Genomic DNA, 16,289 nt, shown 5'->3' on the forward strand with positions numbered 1-16,289 from the left:
GCACTGCCATCGCATTCGCAGCTTATCTTGAGGCGGCTCCATCGCTTAACACGTCATCGCCCGAATGTCAGCTCATTGCGCTCATCTCGTGGGTCCCACGTGCACATTGATGGTCACTTTGGTCTGTGTTTTCAACCATTCATATTTTTATTTTTATATATTTTTTATTTAATTTTAATTTTAATATTTTTTCGGTTAGCTTGTTAGTACACCATTTGTCAATTCACACTTCACTGTTAGCCACCCCTCTAGGAGTCGATACCAAGACCTCTGGACCACTTGCACAGAATAAATTTCAACCATTCATTTATTTTGTGCACGTGGTCCACCTTAAGAATGTCCCGACGTAGCTTTTGGATCAGCGCATTTAGACGGGACCACCTGATGGTGACATACATGTGGCACGTGTGAGCAATGAGTCTTTGGCACGTGCAGATGCGCAGGTACAACTCAACGGTTGCGGCTTTGGTGGATCCCGGATTCACCGGGAAACGGATTATCGCACTGAGTAAACTCTGCTCAGCTCACCGTGAATATCTGTGATTTACCCACACCGTCCATCCCTGTTTCCAGCCCATTTAAGGGGTTGGTACTAAAATTAAAATATATCCAAAGCTCAGGTGTACCATACCACAGGAAACAGCAGTGGGAATAATGATTTCCACTATTGAAACTTTTCTGGTCCCACGGTAATGTTTATTGGTCATCAACCTTTACATAAGATCACGAAAACATAGATGCAGGGAAAGCACAAGCATAATCTTGATCCAAAACTTTAGTAGCCCTCGACGAAATTTTGAGCAGTAGATGTTCAATTCACATTGTTTCCCATAATGTGGTTCATTTAAACTTTGGGTATGCTTCACTCTTTGCCTGATGTCTTAAAATTTCACGGAAAAAAAAGGATGAAGGGAGTGAATTTTAGGATAAAATGGATGGAAGGAATGATAAAATATACAAATCACGGCCAAACCCTACAGAGTTTACTCAGCAAGCTTAGTTACACCCCACGCTATCTACTTTTCATCACCGAGGTGGGTGTGATCTTACCGTAGCGCTCACGGTGAAGTATGTGCCTTGTATTTGCAGTCCACATTTTGCAAACTCATTTCAGGGCATAATCTAAAAAATGAAGTAGGTTTAAATCTCAGGTGTACCATAATAAAGGAGCCTATGTCATTAAAAGTTTTTCACGTGTGTGACAAAGGTTTTGAATCAAGCTGATATTCATGTGGCTCTTCATTCAAATTTCCATAACCTTATCAATAGGTTAGATGAAAAATAAACATTGTAACAGGCCTTATAAAGTTTTTAATGATGGATATTTAATTAAGGTTGTTTCCTATATTTTGGTCCACTTAAGATTTAGATTTACTTCTTATTTTTCATCATGCTCTAAAATATAATATCTTAGAATGAACAGACATGTGGATGTAAGGCACATACATCACAATGGCCCCATAGTTTGGGCTCAATCTAACCAGGTTCCCATGCAGTGAACCAAACACCACCAAGGTACACCGTAAAAGAACTTTATAGGCCCACCCTAACATAGGTGCTTTATTTATGGTTTCGATCCACTTTCCGTGATCTCATCATTTAGAGATATACAAAGCTCAAGTGGAACATAACAAAGAAGTAGTAGGGATTGGACTCTTGATACTGAAAACTTCCAGGCTACATAAGTTTTATATCAAAATGACATCCATGTTTTCCCTTTCACTATATATGTAGTGATCTTATAAAGAGGTTAGATGACAAATAAACATGGTTGTGCCTTACGTAGGTGTCAAAGGTAGATATTACTGTCCCACTGTTTTCTGCAGCGTGGTCCATATAAAGTTTAGATACGCTTGAACCGTGGCCTCATGAAATATAACGAGATGTTAAAATGAATGGACAGTGTGGATAAAATAAATACACAAATGGTTTCATTAAGAACTTACACCAGCGCAATCCGTATCCTTCCAAGGAGCACGTGCGCCGCTAACAGGACTCCTGGGTGCGCTCACGGGCACGCATCGCCAACCTGACACGCATGCACGGAGTCCAAGCCTCTCGTCAGGTGAACGGAAGCGGATTGGCTGGTGTAAACGTGTCGTGCGAAGACGAGCACTGCCGCTCCTCGAGATCCGCATTGTACGAACGGTTCAAAGGAGCTCAAAGTTACATGGCCCACAGTGATGTATTTATTATATCTACACCGTTCATCTATTTTTAGAGATAATTTTAGATATAATGCAAAAATGAATCATATTCAAAGATCACCCGTACCACACCACAAATAGCAGCGGAGATAATGATTTTCACCGTTAAACAATTCACAGGGCCCACCATAACATTTATTTTCCATCTACTCTGTTCCTAAGGTCACGATGACCTAAATTAAGAGTGAAAAAAAAAAGTTTATACTGATCCAAAACTTCTTTGACCCAAAAAGGGCTTCAGTGGTAGACGTTCAATACCCACGGCTTTTTTCAGTGTGGTACACTTGATAGTTAGATCTATCCTATTTTTTATCTTAAGCCTTAATACGAGCTTGCCAAATGGATGAACAGCTTGGATATAACACATATCTCATCATCAGACCCACAGAGTTTTCTGACGTCAATACAGCAGCTATATAGCTGGTGTATCGTTAGGCTAGGGCATGGCGCACGAAGGACAGGGCGAGTCTAAGAACGAGGACACCTACACATGCGACGCCCGCCTCACAAGTTTGAGAGATCTCTCGTGTCCATCAGGCAATTCCAGCCGCCTAGATTATTTTATCTGATCATCAGGCGATATCATACTTTTGGCTCAATTTACAGAACCGCTGATTCGTGTCGTACGTGCTGCAACTCAGATCTGCCTATCATCAAGTAAGCCGGATTCAATGCAGACGTTTCTAGGTTAAGCTTAGGGCCTGTTTGTTTTACCGCTGGTCAATGGTAAATAAATAATTATTATTTTACCAATTACAGCATTCCATTGAGATTCTCAGATTGTGTGCACCCGTATAGTGCTACATGCGCTACATGGAAAAACATTATTGGAAACGATTTATATGTTTCATCCATGCCCTCCATTCATTTTTACAGATCATTTTAGATTATAAGCCCAAAAAATGAGGCAGATCAAAGCTCAGGTGGCCCACAATGAGAACAATGACGTCCACCATTGAACCTACTGTTTTATGTGGAGTGGTCTATTTGATCTTTGGATCTGCCTCATTTTTTAGAATCTGACTAAAATGATTTCAAAAAATGAATGAACATAATGGATATAACACATACGTTAGGTGGTTCCCAGAAGAGTTTTGCTTTGAATATAGGTGGAAAGTCGCACCGTTTACGGGATGGTATTCCCTGTACCATGCTTTCACCGCAAATTACCATCATTTACCTCTAACCAAACCGGCATTTTAAGTGCAAATCAATGTGTGGAGCCCATTGTGATGTTTTTCTGACATCCAATCCGTCCATCATTTTAGCACCCTGATTTTATGACTGGTTACCAAATATCAGACGGATCCAAAACTTATGTTAGCCACATTACAGGGTTTTCTGGGATGGGGATGCCCACCATTAAAAGATTTCCATATCTTTTGTGGGCCCCACATCTTTAGTGCATGATTTCATGCCATATAATCTATTACAAAAGATCCAAGAGGATGAATCTACATGAAAAATAAGACCATTCCAAAACTCAGGTTGCAACAAAACGTGATTTTAGAGGTTTTAGCATGATTTTACGTGGTGTGGCCGACCTTAGTTTGGATAGACCTGATTTCTGACCCTAGACGAGAATAGGAGTGGGCGCACATGATGGAAGGATTGGATGTCATGAAAAAACCATGGCGAGTGCTGCCCATCGATTTGTAAGGTGATCTTCAACTAGAAACGCTTGTATTGGATCCGGCCTCATGGTTCAGAAAATGCAGTCTGACAACCAAATGCGGACCGTCGACCGGCTCCGATTTCTCACACGTACTCTCCTCGATTCCACAGGTGAGGCGAGTGCGAGAAACCACGCTCAACCGCGAGTACTTCTGTGAATCCCCATGCGCGATTCCCGTTCTCGTCTATCGGTTTCTCCCTATATATGTCACCCCCCTATACCAGAATAAGAGCGTGGAAAAGTAGTAAGAGCTGCTGGCGTTTCAAAATGGCTGCTAGGGTTTTCATCTTCTGTTGCATCTTGTTCTCCATTGTCTTCTCGGCCGTTGCAGATGGATCTGAAACTCATGGATCTGAAACTCCTGATTCTGCCCCTGATTCTAAAGAGTTCGTTCTCACCCTCGACGCCAGCAATTTCTCTGAGACCGTCACCAAAAACCCGTTCATCGTCGTCGAATTCTACGCTCCTTGGTATTGTATTCTATTCTTCCCCTTCTCTATCTTTCAGATCTTTAGATCGACTTTCATTTCATTTCATTTGGTCGATGATGTTTATTCAAAGGTGGTAGTGTCCATCGAGTTGATCCGATGGCAGTGGTAGTCTTGCGTATTAGGGTTTCTTTTTTCTCCTTGCGATTTCCGTCCATCTTAGGCCGGTCGGATGCGTCTGTTTGATCCTGACCGTTGAGCTAGTCATGCGTGCGTCTTCTTGACCACTCTTCCTGTACTGCCGGATGGCTGGTGTGAGATGCGAAGGGGACTTGTCATCTGAACTTGTGATGGGTACTTTCCCCATACGCGGGCAACGGAGATGTAAGAACCGTTCGGACAGGGGTAGTCGGATCAGTGTTGTGAATGTGAAGTGGCTGCTGTCGGAGGAGGTTGTATGATCCGGTGCTCGGCTGCTGTTGTCAACTGTGGGCGGTGCTGCTGGTGTGATGGATCGGGCCACTGGCGGTGATGGATCGGGCCACTGTTGGTGATGGATCCAGCCGCCTGCTGTGCTGGAAACGACCAGCAGTGGTGGCAATGATGGTTGTTGACTGTGCATGATACGGCTGTGGACTGGACTTGGCAAGGGCAACCAGTAGGAAGGAGGAGAGTATGGGGGTTGTGGGAAGAAAGAGGGCTCAAGTCGGGTGTCGGAAAGTTACTGTGTGAATGTGGGGCCCACATGGTTAGATGGAGGACAAACAAGAACTTAGAGAGGTGTGTAGGGTCCACAGTTTGTGTATGTATCGAAGAGGTGTGAAGGAGAGGAGATAAAATGAGAACCCACTGGATGATGGGTGGGGTCCACCGGAAGAGAAAGAAGTGATGATTGGATCCATTAGGAAAGAAGTTCAAACAGTGGAAAACATATGAAATCGAGAAGATTATCTGATACAATTTAGAGTTTATTTTGAAAAGATAGAATGATCTTGTGTACTTTTATGGACAACCAGTGCATGTCTTTAAAAGGCTTTACAAGTGCTTTGAAAATGGGATGATCTCTAGGTTGTTGCAACTTGTTATAACAGATTGAGAGTTTCTCTCTATCGACACATGAGAGTTTATCTCTGTTCATGATCTCTTAATGGTGGGAGATCCAGGTCGGTGGGCCCCATAGTGTATTTTTCCTCTGCCCTGATCAGGGCACTTGGTCCACATGGTACCAACAGAATTGGACTTTGAAGAAAAACTGCCCTACAGTCCATGCTTGGTGGACGTGCGTGGTCTGCCTGATGAGGAGGCTAGCTTCATTCCTTGGCCAGGCCAAATTTTATGTGAGCCACTCGCCCTGATGTATAGGCTAGATCTTGGTCTTGTGTTTCACTTCCGCCCGCATAGTACTAACAGAATTGGACTTTGAAGAAAAACTGTCCTACAGTCCATGCTTATCAGATGTGTGTGGTCTGCCTGATGAGCAGGCTGGCTTCATTCCTTGGCCAGGCCAAATACCATGTGAGGCCACTCGCCCTGGTGTATAGGCCTGATCTTGGGCTTGTGTTTCACGTTGGCATGTGTTGGGTTGAGTTCAGATGCTTAAGTCCCTGTAGCAAGAGGATCATGACCAATAAAACAGTTGTATAGTTGGTCGGTATTCTACAATTAAGTTTTCTTACTCTAACAATTGGTGCATCTAAAAATGGTAGTTGATGATCTGTTCAATTAGTTGACCAATGGAGTGAGTGGATGAGCCTGAATTTTTCACATGGTCAGCTTCACAGTAGGGGGCTCCCTAATTCACTGCTCAGATTTTCCATGCACTTGCCAAGTTGGCACATGTGCCGCATGCAATGGTGGCTATAGATAGGGCGTCTTTGGGGCTTGCAAGCCTCCTACCAAGTTATCTGCCACACAATGCACCTCTTTGGGGCTTGAAGACTTACCAAGTTACCTGCCCCACTGTACACCTCTTGGTGCCTATTTATTCCTGACATGTATCCATAGTGTCTCATGTCATATCTGGTTATTATGGCTTTGATTATTGCATGCATTCTCAAAATATGTAGATAATTCAGTAAATCAAGGGAATCATTGAACAAGGATAATCTAATATGGAGGAGACAAAAGCTTGTCCATCTCATTACATTTGAAGGATCACATGCTCTCCATAGAGGATGGAAATTTCTAGCCCTACCTTGAAGCTAAAAATCTAGATTCTATCATGTTTGATACACTGGGTCATTTCCCTGGGCTTGTTTGGATTGGTGGAAATGAAAAATGGATATGGAAAACCAAACATCACATCAAAGGAGAATGTTTGGTAAAGAATCCAGGTCAACAACGGTTAAAAAGCAAGAGCTCTCTGTCTTAACAGTGGAAATATAGATTCCCCCCAACCTGCCCCTCTTTTCGAGGAAATGGAAATCGACAATTTGTTTATTTTTCTGACGAAAACTGTGGATATAGAAATCAATTTCCACATGATAAATTCGTTTTTGCAATAAGGAGCAAACATCTGTTCTTTATTTTTAATTTATTTCTTTCCTTCTGATTTACAGGTGTGGGCACTGTAAGAACCTCGCTCCTGAGGTAATCAATTCCCTAATAATTTTCTTGTGTTAACTTCTTGCATGTATGCTCTTCTTGATTTACAAGTTTTAAACGATCTGCGTGAATAGATTCTTGACTTATTCTCAACATTCGATTGTTCCTACTTTCTTGACTTGCAGTATGAAAAAGCTGCATCCATATTGAGCAGCCATGACCCCCCAGTTATTCTCGCCAAGGTTGATGCCAATGATGAAGTAAACAAAGACCTTGCCAGTGAGTATGAGGTGAAAGGTTTCCCCACTATTAAAATTCTAAGAAATGGAGGAAAGACTATCCAAGAATTCAAAGGTCCTCGGGATGCTGATGGTATAGTTGAATATTTGAAGAAGCAAGCTGGTCCTGCATCTACTGAAATAAAATCTTCAGAGGATGCTGGAAATCTTATTGGAGACACGAAGGTTTTTGTTGTAAGTGCTCAACTTATTTCATGTTTTGATCCTTTGATTTCCAGGAACGCATTGATAGCTCTAATTTTCTTTAATTTCTGGCAATTCCTGGATAGCTCTGATTTCTTTGTACATCCATTTAGGTGGGGATATTTCCAAAATTTTCTGGAGAAGAGTTTGAAAACTTTACAACCTTAGCAGAGAAATTGCGCTCTGACTATGATTTTGGTCATACCTCGGATGCTAAACTCCTTCCACGAGGGGAATCAACAGTAAAGCAACCCATTCTTAGGTTGTTCAAGCCATTTGATGAACGTGTTGTTGATTTTGAGGTATTGTTGGCTCTTCATGACTTGTATTTTGCATCTTTGTTTTATATAACCATTTTGCAGATGGGGAATTCTCTCCACCCACTGGTTCATTTTCTTATCCTACCCATGCAGGATTTTCATGTGGATGCAATGGAGAAGTTTGTTGAAGAAGCTAGCATACCCATTCTAACTATCTTTAACAAAGATTCCAATAATCATCCTTTTGTTGTAAAATTCTTCAACAACCAGAATGCAAAGGTAATGGCTTTTCTAGGTTGCTGATATATCTTTGTCAAGTTTCTATTTCTCCTTTCAATTTCTTTACTTACAGAAACTCTAGGCTTTTGAGAACAGTTCAAAGGTGTTAGACATATGGATAAACTGATAACAGTTGCATGGTTTTTTCTTAGAGCAGTAAATATGTCTAGGAAACAAGTTGTAACATTACTAACATGGAAGGAGTGATTGTCTTTGGAAAAGCATGTAAATTATCTCATTTTGAATGCAGAACTTGTCCTATTTAGAAAATTTCAAATGTCAATGGAAGTCTTCTAACATGTTGTGCCTATCATGATGGAGGGGAAAACTGTACCACAGCAAATGAATCCACAGCCTTATTCTTTTTTGATTTTTTTTGGAGCAGTCACAGCCTCATTCAATTCTCCTTGAATATGAGAAAAAAGGAATTCCAATCAATTACCTAAGATTTGAATCTCCTAAGGATAATTTTTCAAGCCTCTGCAGGGAAGGACTGACCATTGCCACAAGCCAATCTGAACACAATCAGCTGATCACCTTCAACAACCTGTTAACCTTGTGACATTCAAAGAAAGCGTCATACCTTCTAATACTACACACAACTTGTCTCCATTGCAGTCATCAGTTCCTGAGGAAATTGCATTAGCTCCCATAACATCTTGCTCAGTATCTCTAAAGAGATTATGTTGCCTAGCGAATGAGTTGCCTTCAGAGGTCATGTTGGCTGGTTGTCAATCCCTCAGCAGGCATAGAGGATGCTACCTCACCGAGAGCACTGCCTTCAAAATCTCTAACCAGAATGCAATATTTCAAGAAAATATTTCAATAAGAGGCCCCTGCTGCAATAGATTTTTCAATATTTCCTATTACTTCCATGCATTCATCACCGGTCTCCAAATTCTTTGTTATTCTGTTCCTTCCACAGGTCCCAAATCACAGATAGTGAGCACAAATGCCGAGATGGCCAGCCCATGTCAGGAACGAGAAAAATTATCCTCTAGGACTGCCAATCACCATTTGCGAACAAACATAACCCACTCCACACCAAGCATAGATAGAAAGAAAGCAATCACACACTCCTTTGGCAAAGAAGCAATGGACGAGAAGGTGACCGCTGTTCTCTTCAGGATCTGATTGGGTTATGAGTTTATAAAAGTAATATCGATAATATAAAAAACAGTTCATAGAAAGTTCCAAATTCCTTCTATATCAGTGTACCTACTCATTGTGATTCTAGTCAGTTTATCAGGCACTCGCCATTGTTACTATCTGGAATGCTCGTCATATTAGTTACTGGTTTTTGGTTTCCTTGATTACTGGTGTTTGTGGTCATTCAATGCCATATTATTCTATGCACTAGTGGAGATGTTGCTTTTTTTTCTTTGGGGGACATGTTGCAGTAAATGTTTGGACAATGTGGCTTGCATCATTGAATTCTTTTTTCTGACATTTGCATGTTTCGGATGTGCATCTAATGTTCTCTGTTGCCATTTCCCAAATGGGTAGGCTATGCTCTTCTTGAATTTCAGCAGTGACCAGTTTGAGGCTTTTAAGTCTAAATACCATAAAGTTGCTGAGGATAGCAAAGGAAAGGGCATAAGCTTTCTGCTTGGTGATATAGAGGCTAGTCAAGGTGCCTTCCAGGTTAATTTCCTTTAAGCTTGGACCATAGCCTTCTTTTGTTGGCATCTGTTATTTTGTGTGGCTCCTTGACATTTTCCTTCTCGCTCACTGTTTTTTTTTTTTTTTTTTTTTTTTTTTTATATTTTAAAATTGGAATTGCCTTTTTTTGAACAGTACTTTGGCCTTAAAGAGGAACAAGTGCCCCTCATCATCATACAAACTAATGATGGCCAGAAATATCTTAAACCAAATCTGGAGCCGGATCATATTGCTCTCTGGTTGAAGGAGTATATGGTGATGCTTCTCCTTTCTTTACATTTTCTTCTCACACTGCATGCAAGTTTATTGTTGAAGTTCAGATTTCTTGCATGCCTATTCTACTATGTATTAGAAATTTAGATCTAACCTTTCCATACAGCTGTAGCGGTATTCACAGATTAAGATTCTGATATTGATCATGTTTTCTGACTTGACAACATGTAGGATGGAAACATAAAGCCATTTGTGAAATCTGAGCCTATTCCTGAAGCTAACGATGATCCTGTCAAGGTTGTTGTTGCTGACAACCTCCATGATGTGGTTTTCAACTCTGGAAAAAATGGTTTGTACTTGACAACATCTCTTTTTGGATTTTGCTTTGACAATTGATGAAATTTAGCAGATAAAAACAGAAGTTTGTCAAAATAAGGGCAGGGATTGCCCAACACATTAGGAAATCTTAAGGACATCTTACTTTTTCAAGGTTTTAATGCATGCTACTTTCTTATATAGCACTTTATCTCACTTCATCTCAAGTCTATTAATATATACTTCTATTATTGTTATTACAATCTGATATTGAGTTATTTTTGTAGTTCCAGGATTTCTTGTATTTATTATGTCTTTAGATTAACAATTGTTTTTCACTTGCCAAAGAAATGGTGATTCCTTTAGTTTTGTTGAAAGGGTTGTTGTGATTATGCCGAATAAAATAAAAAAATTTAAAAAATAAAATAAAATGCGCAAAATGAAAGAGCTCGATCACACTAGTAATGTTGATTTCATTGAAGGGAAAATGTACTATGAGTTAACCTTTTGAGAGCTTCCCGTGAGGTCAAGCTATGTGGACCCCACCATGATGTGTGTTGGACATTTGAACTGTGCATCTGGTGGGTCCCCTCCCGGGATGGGATGTCCCAAAAATCAGCCTTATGATGATCTCAGTGGGCACACCTTCTGAAACCATGTAAAATCATGCGTAAAACATCTAAAATCACTTGGTGGGGCCCACTTGAGTCTTGGAATGGCCTGAAATTTGGTGACCCCTCATCCATGTGGGATACACATAATGGACATGTTGGACGTCGTAACCACATCTCAGTGGGCTCCACAAACAATCAGGAAAGTTTTAACTGGTGGGCATCCACTCTCAACTATTCCCTGGGGTGTGACCCACTTAAGTCATGGATTTGGCTGATTTTTGGCAACATGGCCCATTATGGTAGGGCACGTGGGTGGATGTCCAATACACATCATGACGGAGCCCACAGCGTGGGAAGCTCTCATAAGGTCAGCCCAATAGTAGCGTTTTTCTTTGGAAAAGTTCTTACAAACAGTTTGTGCCATCTGACATATATATTTTTGTTTTTGTCTGTTTTTTTTTGGCCATCTTACTGCTACTGGTACTAATAAAATTTTCGAAGGCCATAAAATAGCTTGACATGAATTTGATTCTACAGTTCTGCTCGAGTTTTATGCACCTTGGTGTGGACACTGCAAGAAATTAGCACCAATCTTAGATGAAGTTGCCATCTCATTTAAAGGTGATAAGGGTGTGATCATTGCAAAGATAGTAAGTTTCCTATTTTTCCCTCTTACACTGGAGTTTTTTTTTGTAACTACATTCAACTCTTCAAGGCCTTTTCTCCTTGTTCCTGTTAGAAAAGCATGTTCATGTTCCAGTAGTAATGGATGCTGCTTGCTGCTGCAATTATTGCAGTTTGGTGATTCCTGCTTCAGTTATGAACTGAACATATACTGGTTTGACACTGTTGTGTTGCTTTTGAACAAGATGGATGTGAGAGAAAATTAACAGTTGAAATACTTGTTATCCATGCTGCATGTTTTTGTTTACCATCTACTGTCATTGGAATTATTTTGAGGTGTCCCAGGTCCAGTAGTGTAGCCTTCCATCTTTCCAAAACTCAGGCAGAACCATAGTGACCCATCTCTTTCTCTGCAATTTCTTGGCATGGGAATTTCTTAGAAGATTTTCAGATTTTGATGTTTTCTCGAGATAATATTGGGGGGAGCTTCACTGTAATTTGCCAAAATGAAATAACAAGTTATAACCGGGTCTTGGTTTTGCTACCAGCAAGATGCTTTCATGTATCTTTTGCTGTCAACTTTGAATGGTTATTCTTTTGTCACTAATAGTAGTAAGCTTTATTTTATTTTGTTTGGTTTTCATATTTGTACTTCATTAGATATATTTTCACTCAACTCTTCTGCAGTTCTACCATCTATAAATTATTTTATGGTCTTTATAAAATTGGGTTTTCCTCAGATATTATGCTCTTCAATTTATTTTGTTATTGAACTTTACCTATCTGACATGGTTCACTGCTGCACTCAATTGTTCAGGATGCAACTGCTAATGATATCCCAAATGATGCTTTTGACGTTAAAGGTTACCCGACATTGTACTTTCAATCTTCAAGTGGCAAGCTAGTGCCATATGATGGGAATAGGACAAAAGAGGACATCATCGAGTTTATCGAGAAGAATCGAGATGCTGCTGTACAGCCTGACTCAGTAAAAGATGAGCTATAAAGGTAGTTCCCAGCCTTGTCTGCTCACTGTTGATTCCACCAGAAAAATAAACTCCTGGCTTGTGCTGATTGATTACTTCTCTCATGTGGGAAGCTAGGTACTTAGAGATGTAAAGTTTCATTCACCCGGGTTACAACACTATCGACTGACATAACTGCATCCATTACTTGCCATCTTGTAGTTAGGGGTGTGAGTGGGTCAGTTACCCATTCAGTTAAATACCCAGATCCAGCAGATCCTGCTGGCAAACCATCTAGGCGAGGATGATAGCCAAGTGCATAACCTTATGGCGTTGCTATATTATCCCAGCTTTGTTTTGGTCCAATTAATTATCAGGCCTCAAAACTCTTATGTGGGCCCAGTCCATGGGCCTTGAGCTCTAGCCAAAACATCCAACCTGGCCCACATTCACTGCTGAACTTGTATTCCAGAAAGCCATGATATTGATCTGTATATGGGGGGCTGTATTTCCTGTCTTCTTAAATGGCCGTAGTGATTGTCTGTTTCTTGATTTTTTATACTTTTAGGTGATCGTTCCAGTCATTTGCTGCCGAAATTTGGCTGTTTAACACCAAATTGGAAATATTCCTGCATTTAAGTGGTTGGTTTGGATGGTACCCATTTTATAAATTCGGCAGGTGGTGGCTGCTGGGATACCTTTCAAGCAGCGTATAATATTAAACGGTGGCCTGCTTGAATTACTAGAAATATTTATAGCCATTGTTCTGTACGGGGATAGGTGATGCTGCAAAAAACTACCCCATAGGACAACCCTAGCTGGGTCGGGTCCCATGGCTCACTGATGGACAGGTCTCTGTTTCGACACTGAGACCAGGGGTCAAGTGCCCATGTGGTGTGGGTGGGTGTGGGCATGTGTAAAAAGAAAAACACAGGCAGAGCATTATATAAAGTAAATACCTTGTGAAAGTTTGGAAGCCATAACCAGTGTTCAAGGCCTGGACTGGATTAGCCAGTCAAATCGGTTTGGACTGAACCATGCAAAATAATGAGTTGGCTGCCCATTCAGTGAAGGAAACCATTCTTAATGCTAAGTTCAAATGGTTCAAGAGGTTTAAGCGTTGATCTGAGCTGGTGAGCTTGAGCCATTGAATGCTGCTTATGAAATCATGATGCTAATGGCTGATTACTGAAAGTTTTGTTGCATGAATAGAAGTACTGCTTATGTATTTAATGACCTAGACGCCCCAGGTCTGACTCGTTGGGCTGACAGGTTGGACCATTTGAGACTGAACTACTGAGAAAAAAAAGTGCAGTCTGGTTTTGAAATTAGAACCTACTAATATCGAAAACAAAAGGTTCTGTATTGATGCATACTCTAGACCATGGTTTAGGGATGGACAAAAGGGGGAAGAAACTGAGGATTTCAAACAGGAATCAAAGAAATTAAATAAGTTGAACCCATATTGAGTATAACATGGTTTCTTTTCTTGTTTTGGCAGGTGGGAGTCGGGTGATATAGGCGATGTTCCACCAACACAGGCCTTAACAGTAGTAACGAGAAAATATCCTGGGATGGGATCACATAGTAGGTATATGAATAAATAGAAAACTTGTAGGCTTCTTTCTCGTCTTTTCTACATGTATTCTCTGGTTTTGGGGTGTAGGTGGTAGTAGCCCTTGTAGTTGCTACTTTGTAATGAAAAAGGAGACTTGAATGTATAACACGAGGCCCTGCTTTGAGTTATCTATAGGATGTGTAAATCTGTCTTCTTTTTTTAAGTGGCCGCCCTTATCAACTGCTTAAATGGTGTATCATGCCTAACACAAAAGGTCCACAAGTAGTGTCATGCCTTCTCTCTGGTGAAGGTTTTGTTGAGGAGAAACTTTCAGATTTTGTATGAAATAGAGAAATTGGAGGTGTTTGGATGTTATTTGAATTTGGATCTGAGAGGTTAATGGCCATATATGCTTAAATTCCTACACATCTAAGATCCTGATGTAACAAGCAGGGTAACATTTTGGGTCCTTACTCTTGCTCGGGTGGTAGACTCTCTGGAGTTTCAACTCCCGGTCAAGGGTTCGAGTACCCATAGGTGGTGAAATTCCACTAGCGTGAGTGTGTAGGGTGTGTGTGCGCGTGTAAAAAAAAAATAAAAAAAGCAGTTTGACATTTTTTTCCCAGGTTTTGAAAATGGCGTGATAGTATCCCCACAAATCCATTAGACTATATTATTGCCAAATCTTCACAATCTTGGCTGATCTAAAATATCGTGTGATTTTATCGTAATAGGAAGTGAAACATACATTGAGGAATTTGTTATATATAATAATACTAATAATAATTAAGAATAAATATGTTTAAATATTTAATTTTCAGCAAAGATTTTCCCATGAAAAGCCTAAAAAATCTTGAAAAGCTTCCAAGAAATTTCTGGAGCGAGAATTGCTATCATGGTAAGAAGCTGCTTCCCGATCTCTTTTAGAACATGGTGCAGCACCACGCCACCACGTGATATTTGTGGTTCTTAATGCTTATTGAATCTTAAAGATAAGAGGTCTCAGGTCCAACTGTTTGTCCATGACTTCTGTTTCACCTGCACATAACTTCAGCCTATCGTGTGTGTGTGAGAGAGAGAGAGAGACATCAAACTCTTCCAATAGGTTGTTGCCCCACCATGAGGATGACCCTGTGCAAAAATCAGCCCCGTCCACCGGGCTGCACCATAGAAAACAATGTGTAGCAATTGATTAACAACAGTATTCGATTGTGGTCCACTCAATGAGTGGATGGTGATCCTTACGATGTGAGAAGCCTGTGTCGGATCAATTGAACCTGGTTGTAGTCTCTTATGAAAATTTCCGTGAAAGAATCTCTAGTCTTGTTCTACGAAAATTTGACTTTTCCAGAATGGGCGTGATCGTTTGGGACTTTTCCAGTTTGTATCGACTGTGTACTCAAGGCCACAAATTGAATGGTTGAGATTTACCCACATAGGTGAGTTTTTGTCACAATTTAGTAGTGAGGTGCACCAGATCAGTGGATTGCCGAAATATCTTTCTTTATTAGATTTTTGGTCCTCTTTTTGTTTTTTTTTTTTTTGGCAAATTTCCGTAATGAATCGGACGGCTACCACCAAAATTCTCGTAGTGGAGATCAGGGATAGCCTGAGAACTACATATCGGATTATCTAAACTATGCAGTTAGTAGGGGACCAAAAAATGGACGAATGCAGGGGGGGGGGGGGGGGGGGACCAAAATTCTCGTAGTGGAGATCAGGGATAGCCTGAGAACTACATATCGGATTATCTAAACATAGCATGACGGTCCACGTTCGCATGTAAGAGTTCTCTTGTCGAGTGATTATAGTCCTTATTTGGTAGGATCCAAACGGGCCCTGAGTGCAATCACTGACTACCCCCCATGGTCAGAACAACAGCAGCTGCTGCAGCAATTAATAATAATAATAGGATGGATGAAAGGTTCTGGAGTTTTTCTATGATGGCCATGAGTGGACTTTATCCAGGTTGGATACCGCCATTATCAATGGTCCGATCACACAGGATCAGACGACAGCTGTATAATTTCTTGCCAAACAAATAGCCATCTGTTATCGCTTTCTTCTGTAATTACGTGATCCTAGGCTGAAGGCTTTGCACGGTGTAATCAAGCTATCGGATTTGGGCCTTTTTAATATAAATACTGTCGATCTTTTTCATATTTTTTTTTCAGCCACCTTTTTTTACATCACAGATAGAAAAGTTGGATTAGTAAGGTAGTGGTCAAAGTTGAAGGTCGTTAAAGGGTGAGTGGAAGGCCCAAAGGACGCTTGTAGAGTACTTCAAAAATAAATAAATAAATAAAAATTGATAGCCTATGATCTAATTAAAACTATGGCCTTGATAGAGTAAAATAGAGAGTAGAAGAAAAGGATTTATATGTAACAAACCCCAGTTAATTGGGAAGGCTTTAGATGAAACAAAACGCCTTTTTTCTCCCTCTCATTTCTAGACGTTGGATA

At 40.6% G+C, this 16,289-nt stretch overlaps 1 protein-coding gene across 1 annotated transcript; it reads left to right on the top strand.

The window, feature by feature from the left end:
- Positions 1 to 4,100: 4,100 nt before the first annotated feature.
- Positions 4,101 to 14,049, top strand: LOC131242678 (protein disulfide-isomerase). Its single transcript, XM_058241473.1, has 11 exons — positions 4,101 to 4,352; positions 6,869 to 6,899; positions 7,040 to 7,327; positions 7,450 to 7,638; positions 7,750 to 7,875; positions 9,382 to 9,519; positions 9,673 to 9,792; positions 9,982 to 10,099; positions 11,217 to 11,329; positions 12,121 to 12,311; positions 13,770 to 14,049. Exons 1-10 carry the CDS (start codon positions 4,150 to 4,152, stop codon positions 12,307 to 12,309), a joined length of 1,515 nt encoding a protein of 504 aa, XP_058097456.1. The 5' UTR covers positions 4,101 to 4,149; the 3' UTR covers positions 12,310 to 12,311; positions 13,770 to 14,049.
- The last annotated feature ends 2,240 nt before the right edge of the window (positions 14,050 to 16,289 follow it).

This window comes from Magnolia sinica, chromosome 4, assembly GCF_029962835.1.
Source record: "Magnolia sinica isolate HGM2019 chromosome 4, MsV1, whole genome shotgun sequence".
In the NCBI taxonomy this organism is placed as follows: domain Eukaryota; kingdom Viridiplantae; phylum Streptophyta; class Magnoliopsida; order Magnoliales; family Magnoliaceae; genus Magnolia; species Magnolia sinica.